The 14,912-nt window shown below is 35.9% G+C and overlaps 1 protein-coding gene across 8 annotated transcripts in view; it reads left to right on the forward strand.

Moving 5' to 3' along the window:
- The window catches only part of CSNK1G3 (casein kinase 1 gamma 3), a 113,780-nt gene that overhangs the window by 62,604 nt on the left and 36,264 nt on the right, over positions 1–14,912 (forward strand). For all 8 annotated transcript variants that reach the window (XM_082724891.1, XM_082724893.1, XM_082724892.1 and 5 more), the window contains exons 5-6: positions 4,512–4,660; positions 6,298–6,532. In XM_082724891.1, coding sequence (XP_082581017.1) covers positions 4,512–4,660; positions 6,298–6,532 — 384 coding nt within the window. The remainder of the gene's footprint in view (positions 1–4,511; positions 4,661–6,297; positions 6,533–14,912) is intronic.

Raw genomic sequence — 14,912 nt, forward strand, 5'->3', positions numbered from 1 at the left:
TATGGGAAATTGTGTGTTAATAATAAAAAAAATCATGTCATGCTTAATAGAGATTGTTTGATAAGAGGAGATTTGAAAGTTGGGTAAAAATTGAACTTGGCAGCTTGGATGGTAGAACTGGAGTAGAAATTTTTGAAGTGCAGCTTTAGAAGAGCTCAAAATAAGGCAGAGTAAATCAGAACCTTTGAATAAGGCCTGTACCTTGTGTTAGTGGGGTATGCTGGGAGAGCTGGGGAAGCCACACACATTATAAGGCCATAGAGTCAGAATGATATACTCAGCTTTGTTTTAGAAGCTCCGGAATGAAGCTAAGAGTTAACAAGAGTAGAGGTACCCTTGCATAATCTTCAGTATTTGGGAGAATGTTTAAGAAATACTTGCTCAGGGAATTAATACATGGATTAAATAAATGGAATCTAAATCATTTTCCAGTTCAAGATATTCTTTTTGGTCCCAGAAGAATCTTTTAAAAATGAGTATTTTATTCCTAATTGTAAAAATAGCATGGGGTTGTTCATAGCAATTTGGAAAAGTTTAAAAAGTATAAAAATGGGAATAGAAATTACCTACACTTCCAGGAATCTGTTAGCTTTTTGGTTTTTTCTTCCAGTCTCCTTTTGTATTTGTGTTTAATGACTCATTAGAAACATTTTATTTTATTTTTTATTTATTTATTTTTTTAAAGATTTTATTTATCTATTTGACAGAGAGAGATCACAAGTAGGCAGAGAGGCAGGCAGAGAGAGAGAGAGGAGGAAGCAGGCTCCCTGCTGAGCAGAGAGCCCGATGCGGGGCTCGATCCCAGGACCCTGAGATCATGACCCGAGCCGAAGGCAGCGGCTTAACCCGCTGAGCCACCCAGGCGCCCCAGAAACATTTTATTTTAAAAGTAATGTATGGTTGTTGTAAATGACAAAATTGATCACTTCAGACTTATAGAAGTAAAAAGCAGAAGTTTGTCCTTCACAATTTATCTCCATAGATAGTTAAAGGCTATTTTAAGTTCCACAGTGTCGGTATGACAGAGTTGGTTTAATTAGTCTGGAGTTGATGAATGTTTAGGTGGTTCCCATTTGGTTTCTTTTTCTTTAATTTTCTTTTCTTTCTTCCTTTTTCTTTCTTTCACTGTTCCCAACAACATAGCTTCAGTATAGTTGTATGCATGTTTTTGTTTATTTTGGAAAGGTTAGGGCAGTTGTCCCCCCACACCCTGCCCAGAATGTTCCAGTTCATATTTCTCTAACAATATTTTAACTCACAGCCTTGTTAGTCTAGGCTAATTAATTAACTTTTAAATTATAAACATCCTTTTGGCACCACACTAAAACTTGAGCAGTGGTAGTTTCTTCAAGTTGCAGTATAGAGTTAGAAGCCACACGGAAAAACCTTTTCCTATTCTCTCTTACATTAAAATTCACTGTACTTTAGATCATTTACCTTTGCATGGTTTTATAAACACATACATTGGTCACTTGGAAAATACTGATTTACTGAATTAGATTTTCAATTATTGCCATATGTATTACCTAAAATTAAGTCATAATAGTTAATGTCACCACAGTTTCATTAGAAAAGGTATTCTGTTTTTCTTCTTTTTAGTATTGGGAACTTTCAAAGGTCATCCTGGCAGATAGAATTTAGCCAAAATCTGATTTTCATGTGAAAGCTTGAATTTTATTATTGGTAACAAATAGGAACAAGTAAATTATTTCACTTTTTCTTAAGTAACAGACTGTCTTTGTTCATTTTTTGAGAATGTCTTTTATTTATTTTTTTCTTTTGCTTCATTGCACTGTTGAATAAAAGAGGTAAAAGTGGACCTCCTAGTTCTGATCACAGCCATAAATGGAAAACATTCATTCTTTCACCATTAAGTATGATGTTAGTTATGAGTTTCTCATAGAGGCCCTTTACCAGGTTGAAGGAGTCACCTTCAATTCCAGATTTGCTGAGAGTTAATGTCACATGCTTTTTTAGTATCTATTAAGATGATGTGATGGTTTTTCATATTAATTCTGTTACTGTGGTAAGTTGCATTGGTGGATATTTGGATGTTAACCTAAAGTTGCATTCCTGGGTTAAATTATCCTTGATCATGGTGTCTTGTCCTCCCTAATCCATAGTGTTCCACCATGTGCATAAGGATATAGTGGATGTTCTGTAAGCATTCATTGAATTACTTAAGACGGTGAGATTTCTGAAATGATTTTCTGTTTTTGGAAACCTTTGAAAACATTTGAATAAATCAGTCATTTATTACTTTTTAAAAAAGATTTTATTTATTTATTTGTCAGAGAGACAGTGTACTCTCATGTGCACAGCAGAGGGAGGGACAGAGGGAGAAGCAGACTTTCTGCTGAGCAGGGAGCCGGATGGGGACTCCACTCCAGGATTTAGGGATCATGACCTGAGGTGAAGGCAGACTCTTAACTGACTGAGCCACCCAGGCGTCCCTAAGTCAGTCATTTAATCAACCAAAGTATATTGCTACCTTATTGAGAGGTCATTTCACAACAACTTTAATTATTAGGAATACAGATGGTGACTCAGAAGGAAGTCAGAAAGCCTTTTGACAGTCCTTTCATGGAAGAACCTCAGAACCTGTTTGTTTTTACCTTTCATATATAGTTCTAACAAGCTTGATTGATCTGGTTTGCTTTCGTCCTACAGATCAGAAGCAATAAGCTAAAGAGTAGAAGTGAGTTATTAGAGATTGCTTGATTAACAGCATGAAAATTAACTTTCAGGGATAGAGTAGGGGGACAAAAGGCATTGTGGAAATAATTTTAAAAACTTAGTAGCTGAGAAGTTTTAATGTCTTAATTGCATCTCCAGGCTCTTAATAGCATAATAAAAGCAGATTAAAGAATAAACTCTAGTGAGATTCTCATTCACTATTTCTGAACTTTTTTTTTTTTCTGCTTTTACACATGTGAGGGGTAGATCTGACACATGAATGCAAGACAGGCTCTGATAAGAGTGGCTGACACTAAAATAGTGATACTCTGTGATGATGAGAAGTGTTAAGTGTGTGTGTGTGGTGGGGTGTTCTGACATACACACATGGAGGGGTTGGTCAGGAATCTTTCTGGGAAGGGGTGTCATGTATGCAGTTTGAACTTATCCCCCTTCCCCCACCCCCGCCATGATTTATTATCTTGTCTTCCTGTCCCCAGATGGCCTGCTGGCTCACTCATTCACATTTGAGAAAAACTGGTCTTATCCAAACTACTAATGTTATGGAGAATCAAACTGAAATGTATTTAAAAAATAATAGGACAGTTTAAAAAAGAATAGGGAAGTTATATCTTGAGAGAGTCTTTTCCCTTCTGAAATTACTAGAATCAAACTAGTAAGCAGAAAAAAAATCACTTGTGAGTAAAAGTGAGACATTGAAGATGGAAGAAGTTTGCTTTGTACAAATGAATAAATAAATGTATTTTAAGATAAATTGATCACTGATGATATGTTCATTTATTGTGGAACATTTAGCTCAAAAAAATCAAATGCAGATGATTTCTCTGCATTTAGACTTCATATTTGGAGTTTGTATTGTTTTACATTATCATATAATAAATTACTTAGTATTTAGTGGCATAGAGCAAGAGACCCTTATCTCTCATTTTCCTTGGGCCAGGACTCGGGGGATAGCTGAACTGGGTCCTCTGTTGAGGGTTTTGCCAGGGTGAAATCAAGGTGTAAGCCTGGACAAGAGTCTGGCCTGAGGCTCAGAGTCCTTTTCCAAGCTCACTGATTATTTCCAGAGTTCAGTTCCTTGTGGCTATGGGATTCAGTTCCTAGAGCCTGCCCACCATTCCAGGTCACATGGCGCCTTCTACGGCAGGACAGTTTGCATCTTAAAAACCAACAGGAGAGCTTCTCTGCTGCTTTGAATATCTTTGGCCTTTAGACCCTCTTTTTTAAAGGACTTATCTGATTAGATCAGGCCCTCTGATGGGGCCTTGATGGCGTCACTTTTGTCACATAACATAACCTACCCCAAGAGTGATATCGGAGGTTTTACCTGCACTCACAGGGAGGGAAGTGTACTCTGTGTGTATACCAGAGGATGGGAATCTGGGAGGGTGATGCTAGCATTATGCTTCCCTCAGACTTACTTAAGAGAGCAGTGACTACTTGCTTTTAAAAAAAAAAAAAAAAAAAAAGAATCTTTCCTGTGCAGCAAGTGTTTCTCTAGGCCATGGAAATATGAGGCTAAAAGACACCCCCCCACCCCGTCTCTGTTGCGGTGTTGGAGACCAACACGGAAGCACTGTCTGTGATGTCGTTCAGGACAGGTGTGACCAGGCTGCCTGTGGAACATGCAAGAAGATACAGGGAGGGAGAAGGTTGGCTCAGAAAAAGTTCATTATATGTAGACAAAAAGCACAAATACCACTGCACTTCTTAAAAATACAAAAATATTTCTTAAATTGTTTATTAATTTCCTAGGAAGAGAAGTTTGACATTTAAGATGAGGAAGTGATTAAAATCATTTTTCTTTCTCCCAGATGGTATACCTCAAGTTTACTATTTTGGCCCTTGTGGTAAATACAACGCCATGGTGCTCGAACTGCTGGGACCTAGTTTGGAAGATTTGTTTGATTTATGTGACAGGACGTTTTCTCTTAAGACTGTTCTCATGATCGCCATCCAGCTGGTAAGTCAAGCAGGAGGTTCTGAAGCTATTTGAACGGTTTATATGGTTCTTTTGGTCACACATTTGTATTGCAAGTTTCAGGCTTTGGGACGTTATTTTTATAGAACATTTGAGCTAATGAAGTTTCTACTTTTCAGCACACTGTTTTTTTAGGATGCATAGAACTTAAAGTAACTGAGCCAACTGTATTTTATTCGGGTGAAAGAATTAATACCTTACTGCTTTAAGTCAGAATGTTCTCGTTTGTTTCTAGGCCTGTTTTCATAAGGAAGATGAATGCATAGAAAAGGGAACTCGCAGAAATGTGGATTTATAATGTTAGTAGTAATAATTTCTAATGGCCCAGGAAAAGAAGAAACAGTGAAGGAGTCTTATAAAATATTTAAATTTCAGGGAACCTGAGGGGAAACCACTCAGAGGATGATTTAAGGCAGTTTTGAAATCTCTGCCAGTAGTATGTTGCAAAATCTGCGAGTTGTTTTTCTCCATTGACTCATTAATTCCACTTCTACAAATATAGCTTGTGGAACTGTTCACATATCCTTAAGCTTTTTGTGTAAGGATGTTTGTCATAATGAGGGAAACAACCCAAATGTAGAGAAATTACAGGATTAGTTCAGTAAATTATTAATAGATGTAAAATAATAGGTAGCTATTAAAAAGTACATATTAAAAAAGGTCTTATCACCTGGAAAATGATCAGCGTATATCATTACTGAAATGTGTGGGTCATAGAAATACTGTATATAAGGTTCCAGAATTTGTTAACGAATGAAAATGGCCTAAGTGACTGTATGTTTACATTGTGTGGTCAACTATTATTACTGCTAAATGAAGCAATTTTGTTTTCGTTTGTAATGTCCTACATTGTGACATTTTGTACAATGAACTTTATTCGAAAATGTGTAAAAGAATTGGGGAAAACGTGCTGTATTATCATTAAAGTGATCTTAGAACATTTTCTGGTTTCAGGATCTTTTAAAATGTTTAATACCTAAGGAAAGACATAAATACATTGTGAAAAAGAAAGATATCCTAAAGGGTACTGTGTTATTTTTATTTAATGGTTTAGATCTCAGTTTCTTTAATATAACTGTAACAGTTGCTCGATGATTGAATTGATAAGGAAGAACAAATGGCAACTTTATGAGTATGTGTTTTTGCAAGTCTCAGTTCAAGACTTGGTATTAGTAACGCTTTTGATTATCTGAGGTGGGATCATCTGTAAGTGCTGACTGAATCTGGCTCACCAGTATGAAAGGAATTCATGAAATTCAAATACTTAGATTTCTAACTGACCAATACAGTGAAAGCAAAGACTTTTGGTCTTAATTGGATATATTTTTGAGAAACTATAGACCGATATTATATTACTTTTAAAGGGTCGAAACAGATATCCCTACATTCACTTTTTTTTTAATAAGACAACTTGAAATGTTCAACTTTGATACAGTTAGGCAGATACATAAGATTATTTTTATTTTCTGATAGGTCTCTTCTTTATGTTGTTTTCATTGTGAGAATTTTGTCTTGTCTCTATCATGCTTTTTTATGCTAGTGACAGCGTGAAATAAAACTTTCTTTCTTCCTTTTCTCTTCTTTTTTTTTTTTTTTTTTTTTTTTGTGTGTGAATCAAGATCTCTCGCATGGAATATGTCCACTCAAAGAACTTGATATACAGAGATGTAAAGCCTGAGAACTTCTTAATAGGACGACCAGGAAACAAAACCCAGCAAGTTATTCATATTATAGATTTTGGTTTGGCAAAGGAATATATTGATCCAGAGACAAAGAAACACATACCATACAGAGAACACAAGAGCCTTACAGGAACAGCTAGATATATGAGCATAAACACACATTTAGGAAAAGGTATGTGTACCTTTCATAAGTACAGAAATTTGAATTAGTAACTATCCTAAGAGTGTGAGTTTTTATTTGTTATTATGGTTCAATTTTGGGGGAATTACAGTTGCTTCTATTGTAATTTCTTTATCACATCTGGCTAGAGTTTACTTTGATTTATATTTAATAAAATTCTTTTAAAGTAAGTTGCTCTAGAGTAAATGAATGACAGATCCTTACATTCACTCTTTTTTTAATATGACAACTTGAAATGTTCAACTTTGATACAGTTAGGCAGATGCGTAAGATTATTTTTATTAAAGAATATGAGAGAATTCTTAATTTTAACTGCATTTAATGTATGTGTGAAGATTTTTGATTGAGACTTTGGCTTTCTATACAGCCAGCCAAGGAGATGGTATCCTGCCCAATACATTGAATGCTGAGAGTACATACCTTAGTGGTTCTGTTTACAGTATAGAAATTGTATGACTTGAAACAAATTATTTAACTTTTTAAAGACGGTTCCTTATAAAATAATATCAACCTCACATAGTTTCTTACAGCTTCTCCCCCTCCCCCCACCCCACCAAGGATTCATTCCAGGAACATGTATTTCATTGATTTGTCACATCTCCCTAGTCTCTTTATCTGGAACGCTTCTTCACCTTTCTTTTTGGTTCATGACCTTCATATTTTTGTGGAGTATCTATAGGATATTTTATAGAATGTCTTCAATTTGAGTCTGTCTCATAATTTCTTCATGATTATATTTGAGTGTGCCTCTGTAGCACAAAATCAGAAGTGATGTGTTGTCAGTGTATCATGTCAGGTGGTGTGTGATGTCAGTTGGTTGCATGTAGTTTTCATCCCTTGCTTAGTGTAGTGTCTGCTCAGCTATACTTAACAAGTTTCCTATTTTCCCTTTGCCATTCAGAAGTATTTTGTAAATGAATTTGTGAGATTATGTAAATACAAGTATGTTGCTTCTCATCAAATTTTACCCACTAGATTTAGTTACCATCCATGGATGATTTTCTAATTCATCAGTCCTTATGTATTTATTGATAATCTAATGTAAGCAGAAGCTTTTTCTCTTTTTCCCATTTATTGAATAAAGTAAGTAAGGACTCATGGATTCTTACTGAAAGTAGTATAGTTCACTACTGTCATGTTGTTCCAGATTTGGCCATTGGTTGCCCAGTTCAGCTGGCTGCTCTGTCCTTTGGCTTATCCTCATGATTCTTTGAGAACTTTACTTTCTGGAGCTACAACTTGTTCCAGATTCATCTTATAGTTTCTCTGCTCTAACCCAGAAACAGACGTTTCTTCAAGTTTCCCTGGGTTCTTTTATTGGATAATGTTATACAGAAAGCAAGATCTGGGCACTGGGTATACTCATTGCTACTGGTGTGTTATTGCTTCTAGGCCCCTTCTGCAGTGGAACTACGAAATGCATATGTGTATGTGAAACACATGTCCGCACATACATGTATTAATACCTATCTACTAAGAATCCTGAGTTGATTATGATACTTTTAAATTTCATTCTGAGACCACAAAGTAGTACCTCCATTTCCATATGTGTAATTCCCTTGTCTTTTCTCTCTATATGTCTTCCTTTGCCAATAATGAGAACTATGGCTACCACTACTCTATTTTACTCATAGTTAGAAGCCTAGGATCCTCAGAATGTTGTTTCAGAATTGGTAACTAATAGCAGTATGTAAAGCAAGCTTACTAGAATTGACAGTATTTGTAATTCTTATTTTATTGAAAAGTTCATTTTTTAAAATAAAAAGTACATTGAGTAAAGTTAACAACATTTGAGTATATCATGTGTGATTTTTGACATATGTACACATGTGGGTAGCCCACAGCCCTGTCAGGATTTACATTATTATAATTCCTTATACTTCATTTGTGTTCTCTCCCCTACTTTCTCCAAAAGTAGCCACTGTTGTGATTTCTGTCACCATAGATTAGTTTTGCTGGTTCTGTTACTTCATATAAATGGGATCATCTGGCTTCTTTTGCTTACTATGAGATTAATGTTTGTTTTTCAAGTATCAGTAACTTTTTTTTAGAGGTTTCTTTTTGAGGCTCAGTAGTATTCCATTGCACAAATATACCACACAAATGGTTTATTTATTCTGATGTTGATGAACATTTTGATTATTAACAGTGTTTTACTATAAGGAATTTTTGAAAATCTTTCAGTGGGTGTATGTTTTGAGTTCTTTGGGCAAATACTTGAAATTGGAATTGCTATTGGGTTCTACGGTAGGTATCGTTTAACTTTATAAAAAACTGCCCATCGGTACCCCAAGGCATTCATACCATTTCCTGTTTCCACCAGTAACAAATGAGAGTTCAGTTTGTTTCAGTCTTGACGATATTTGGAGTTGTCCTTCTTTTTCATTCTAGCTGTTGTAGTGGATATGTGGTGGTAGTCTGTTTCTTCATGACTAATGATTCTGAGCTCTGCTTCTTGTGCTTATTGACCATTTGTGTATCTTCTTTTGTGATCTGTGTGTCATTTAATTGTTGATTTATAGGAATTCTTTATATATTCTGGATATAAATTCTTTCCCAGGTATATGTCCTGTGAATAGATTCTTCCAGTCTGCCGCTTACCTACTTATTTTCTTAGTGATGTTAGTAGTTAGCAAAAGTTGTAAATATTTGTGAAATCAGTTATCAGTTTTTCTGTTTCATGATCATTACTTTTTGAATCCTGAGGAATCTTTGTCCCCAGGAGATGAAGACATTTTATGTTTTCTTCTACAGTCTCCAGTTAATTTCATATGGTGTGAATTAGGGGTTGAGGTTCTTTTTATGATACCATATTCTTTCCCATTGGGTTACCTCTTTGCCTTTCTAAAAAAAATCAGTTCTAGGTTATGTTTGTAGTAGTTTATTCTGAAGTCTCAAACCGTGGTCAGTTTTCGTATCAGAGAAAGTCAGACTTTATTTTCTTTATTTCTTTAGATTCCATCCCTGACATCTTACTCACAAGGAAAAATAGAAACATAAACCAATCAGCACTTACCCATCATCCCTGCTTAAATGTACCTTGTGGTATACAGTCACTTTTTCTTCAAGACCTTAGCAGTAATGTGACCCAGGCTTCAACTCCTGGTCATAGCTTCTTCTTCTCTGACCATTCTTTGGAGACTTACCTGCTCTCTATGGCATTCCCTGCTTCTTCCTCTCATTGGAACTAATAGCACTTGCTTACTGAAAGTGTGTTCCCTGACAGGCTCTTAATAGAAGAGCTGTGGTATTATTTCTCTTCAGCTGTCTAAAATCCCTAAAAAATATAAATCTGCCTTACTTTAAGAAAAATAAGTTTCAAATATCTAAAATTAGTTGCATTCAGGTAGTGTTTTCTGGGGGAGTGCCTTTCGAAAGCGAACTTTGGTGACAGATTTAAAATAAGATTTCATAGATACACAACTTTCTGGATTGTGTCTTCTGTTAAAATCAGGCACACCTGTATTTATGCGAACAGTGTCTGTGAGAGATTTTCATTTCATGGTAGTTGTTAACAGGCTATTGCATAACAACTAACAAAGGTTCACCACCATTTTATTGTGAGATATGAAGTCACAACTTCCTTATGGCCCGATGTTTTTTTTATCCGAACAATGGCACATGTAACAGCATTCTATTTGTAGAAATGGCAAAGCGAATCTGATATGTTTGTCCCTGTTAGGAAAAGCTTTCAGAGCTTGGGAAATGGCATTTAACTATTACAGTAATCTTTTTACTCCTTTTTCAGCAAGAAAACAGACAAAATATTTCTTTGGCAAGTATTGCGAAGAACAAAGGCTTTAATCCTTACTTTCTCCTATTTACAAAAGCCTTGCTTCTTAATTTTTATGCAGTACTTGGGAAGTAGATGGGCAGAGAAAATTTGTTTCCCAGATTACATGATTTCCTGTTTTTTCAGAAATTGAGAGTAGGTTTAAGTCACATGAGTTTAAGTGCTGAAGAGTTAAAGCATTTTTATAAGTGAGATGACTGTGAACGTGGGCTTTTTAGTGATGTTTTGAGTTTAAAGCACTAGCTTTGTGAGGAGTCAGGAACAGATAGAAAAGGACAAGTAGTGAAAATGGGATCTTCTATTAGTGATTTTAATTTGCTTACATATTTTTTTCCTTTTGGCTTTGCCTGGACTTTGGTGATTACTCTTTTAAGAGGAATTAAAGCCTTCTTATTCATTCTTTACTCTTGTGCATTCAAGGACTTTCTCCACACATGAGCATTTCAAAAGAGAGAATTTGGTCAGACCTTTGTGCACGTTTATAAGTATTTTTCCTTTGTGGAGATTGGTGCACTGTATCAGATTTAAAAAGGAAAAAGCTGGAATAGTGTAAAATCACAGTGTGGATTTTAACCTCTTTATTCCTGTGAGACATATATATATAGATATACATATATCTATATATATCTTCACTGCACAATTAATGTTAAGTAGGCAGATGTCTTTATTCACTGTGTACCTTCTTATACCTTCTTGAGTCACTGTTCAAGATGAAATCTTATAAAAGCTGTGTGTGACACGTGGATTTCTGTGGTCTTCTCTAGTGGAAGCCTTCTTTACTATGATGTTGAAATGTTATTTTAAAATTGTGTCTGCTTGAGTGTCTTATTTTTAATACTTTTTCAAGACTTTTGTTTTGTTTTGGTCAACTCCTTTGAGCCTCATTTTAAAGATTTTATTTATTTATTTGACAGAGAGAGATCACAAGTAGGCAGAGAGGCAGGCAGAGAGAGAAGAGGAAGCAGGCTCCCCAGTGAACAGAGAGCCCAGTTGGGGGGCTCGATCCCAGGACTCTGGGATCATGACCCGTGCCAGAGGCAGAGGCTTCAACCCACTGAGCCACCCAGGCACCCCTGAACCTCATTTTATAATCTTCCTTTGGATCACTCATTTTTCCTTTCATGACAAAACTGGTCTTGTTGAAGTCATTTGAAGTAAATACTGTGCATTTCTCTTTACTAAGTAGTAGTAGAATTGTTTTTTTTTTTTTTAATTAATATTGAATATTCATGAACTAAGGGATTAGGATTTGAAGAATAAACTGCCAGTTGCTTTGTAAATGTTAATAAAAAAATCTGTGTTGCATAGAAGAATAACATTTCAAGCCTCTAAGTGGTAAGCTCTGTGAAGGGATCACAGAATTTATGATTTTACAAAAATGTCTTCTTTCTGTGCTGTCATCTGATGGTGTGTGATTCATATAATTTCTAGGTTAATTGCCCAAATTCCCGAGGACAGCTCTCAGGCTCCCAAACAGCTTCTTAGCAGTTGAAAAACATGTATTTACATTTTATAATTACGTTTTAACAATTTAAAAATGAATTGCACAATTCCTTGCTTTCTTAAACAAAATACAATGAACATAATTTACATTTTCTGGATGACTCAGCTTTGTAAATTTTGTGTGATTACTATTATATGGTGATATCCTCAAGTTCAGTTAGGGAATGTTAGGATGTATACCTTGATTTAAATAAGCTAAGAGAAAATGCATTTAAATAGTAGTGCTTTTTTTAAATGTAATTTTTTAGAGCATTTTTTTTTTAAAAACAGTTTTTGATTCACAGCAATATTAGGCGGAAGATACAGAGATTTCCCTTATACTCCCTGCCCCAACACAGGCAGCACCCCCCTGCCTCCCTGCCTGTCAGCATCCCTCACCAGAGTAGTACATTAGGTACAAGTGATGAGCCTACCCTGATGCGTCATTAGCCTCTGTGGAGTCTGTAGTTTATTTACTCTTGGTCTTGCACATTCTATGACTTGCACAGTCTATCCCATGGGTTTGGTTACATTTATAATGACGTGTATGAACCATTATAGTATTATACGGGAGAGTTTCACTTCCCTAGGCATCCTCTATGCCCCACCTACTCATCCCTCGCTTCCCACCTCCCACCCTCCAAACTCTTGGCAGCCACATCTTTTTGTTGTCCTCATAGTTTTGCTTTTCCCAATACCATGTAATTTGAAATAAGCAATATGTAACCTTTTTAGACTGACTTCTTTTACTTGGTTATATGCATTTAAGGTTTCTCCATGGTTTTCCATGACTTGATAGCTCATTTATTTTTAATGCTGAGCACCATTCCGTTGTCTGGATGTACCACAGTTCATTCACCAATTCACCTACTCCAGGGCATCTTGGTTGCCTCCAGGTTTTGGCAGTTATGAATAAAGCCGCTATAAACATCCATGTGCAGGTTTTTGTGGGACCTAAGTTTTCATCTCCTTTGGGTAAATACCAAGGGCAGTGCTAGATCATATGTTAAAAGTGTGTTGTAAGAAGCCCTCAGACCCCAGCAGCATGTCTGAAAGTTCAGCTTAAATTCTGATACTGTCTACTTGGAGATAGCATCAGATCACAAGATTAAGGATTACATCCTACAAGACCACTCATCAACCACTGCTTCTGATAAAACTTGCAAACTCTAGGGTGTTACCTGTGCTTCTGACTGACCATGGACAGATTAGAGGCTCTAGCTACCTCCTCCTTAAGTTCAAGTTTCTTTGTTAGAGTGGTTTTTTAGACTCAGGGAAGCACTTACTTAGGTTTATGATTTTATTACAGGACATGATAAAGGATACAAATCAACAGTCAGATGTAGGATAGGAGCCTAAACAAAGGAACTTCTGTCCTTGTGCAGCTTGGGCCCTGGCTTGGTGACACATGTAGGTGTTCTGGATCCCCAAGTGTGGAAGCTCTCCCAAAAGGGCCAGAAAGCTGTCCTTTTGGGATTTTATGGGGACTTCATTACATAGTCATGATTGACTAATGCATTGGCCATTGGCTAGTTTAACCTCCAGCCCCTTTTCCCTCCCTGAAGGTTGGGGGCTGGGACTGAAAGTCCCAACCCTCTAATCATAAGGTTGATCTCCCTGGCAATCAGCCCGTGATCTAGGGTTCAAGATTCACCTTCATTAGTTACCAAACACCCATTTCATCTTTATGGCTCTGAAGTGTTTTCACGAAATGTGGCTAAAGACCTAATATATCTTGAGATATATATTCTGGTCATCTGAATGACCAAATATATATTTCTTTTCTTTCTTTTTGTTTTTTTTTTTTAAAGATTTTATTTATTTGACAGAGAGATCACAGATAGGCAGAGAGGCAGGCAGAGAGAGAGGAGGAAGCAAGCTCCCTGCTGAGCAGAGAGCCTGATGCGGGGCTTGATCCCAGGACCCTGAGATCATGACCCGAGACAAAGGCAGAATCTTTTACCCATGGAGCCACCCAGGTGCCCCCAAATATATATTTCTTATAAATCATTATGTGGCAATAGTTTTATCTCGTCGTTTTAATTTGAGTTCTCTGATGACATAGGGTGTGTAGCACCTTTTCTTATGTGTCGATTTGCTGTAGGTTTATAGTCTGAGAGTAGTTATTTTTTAAAAGGCTTTTATTGGTATTTAAATGTCTCATAGCATACTGTTTGTTATCATGTGTAGTACTGTTGTTGGCAGTACTTCACTCTTCTCGGTTTTTGGTTTGCTTCTCCTGATAAATTTATTGGATTTTATCTAAATTAAGAGAACTGGATTTCAAGAGCACTTCTTTAGTAATCAGGTGAATGCATGTGCTGGGTTCCATCACTCTGAAACCTTTTTTTTTCTTTATGCATTCTGGTTATTGCAACATTGGGTATCTGGATTGGTAGCTGTTGCTGCACATTGTCTTGCATAATTGTGCCCTTTCTTTTGCTAAATAGGTTTGTGTTTTCATTTAACAAAAACCATGTTAATTATGTAATTTTGGAACATGTAAACAAGCTCAGTGAATTTTGAAGAAGAGTCTTTTTTGCAGGGGGCGCTGTTAGGGAAAAATAATTTTCAACATTTTAGAAGGAAATATAAAGTGAAACCTTTGCTTGTAGTAATTTTTTTGTTGTTGTTTATATATAAAGAATGGTTTAAATTTTCTTCAGTGAGAGGTTTTTTTTTAATTTTTTTTGAGCTCTCTTGTCTTGCCTGTATTTAGTATTAACTAACATGTCTTTTGGCCTCATTGTTTTTCATTTTTGTAGGAAAATGCAGTAATGAGGGTTTTTTTTACAAATACTTATGTATATATTAGAAGGTTTCCTGCTTGTAAGCATTTGATCTATTTTTTCTTTGACAGAGGTAAATTTGAGTTAATAAGGAAGGGAGTATTTTTCTGTTGCTGAAAATTAAGTTGAAATTAAGTCAAAATAGAAATAGTTCTAAGCATGTGAGAAATAAAAGTAGTTTAAAAAGAGGAAAATAATGTTCAGTTAAAGAGTAGGACTTTTAAGTAGAAAAGCATTGCAGAAGATGTACAGTAAATGTTTGATTAATTGGTTCTACTTTGCCTTTGCTTTCTGAAAAAAGTGCAGA

This window comes from Mustela nivalis, assembly GCF_964662115.1.
Source record: "Mustela nivalis genome assembly, chromosome: 3".
NCBI classification, from domain to species: Eukaryota; Metazoa; Chordata; class Mammalia; order Carnivora; family Mustelidae; genus Mustela; species Mustela nivalis.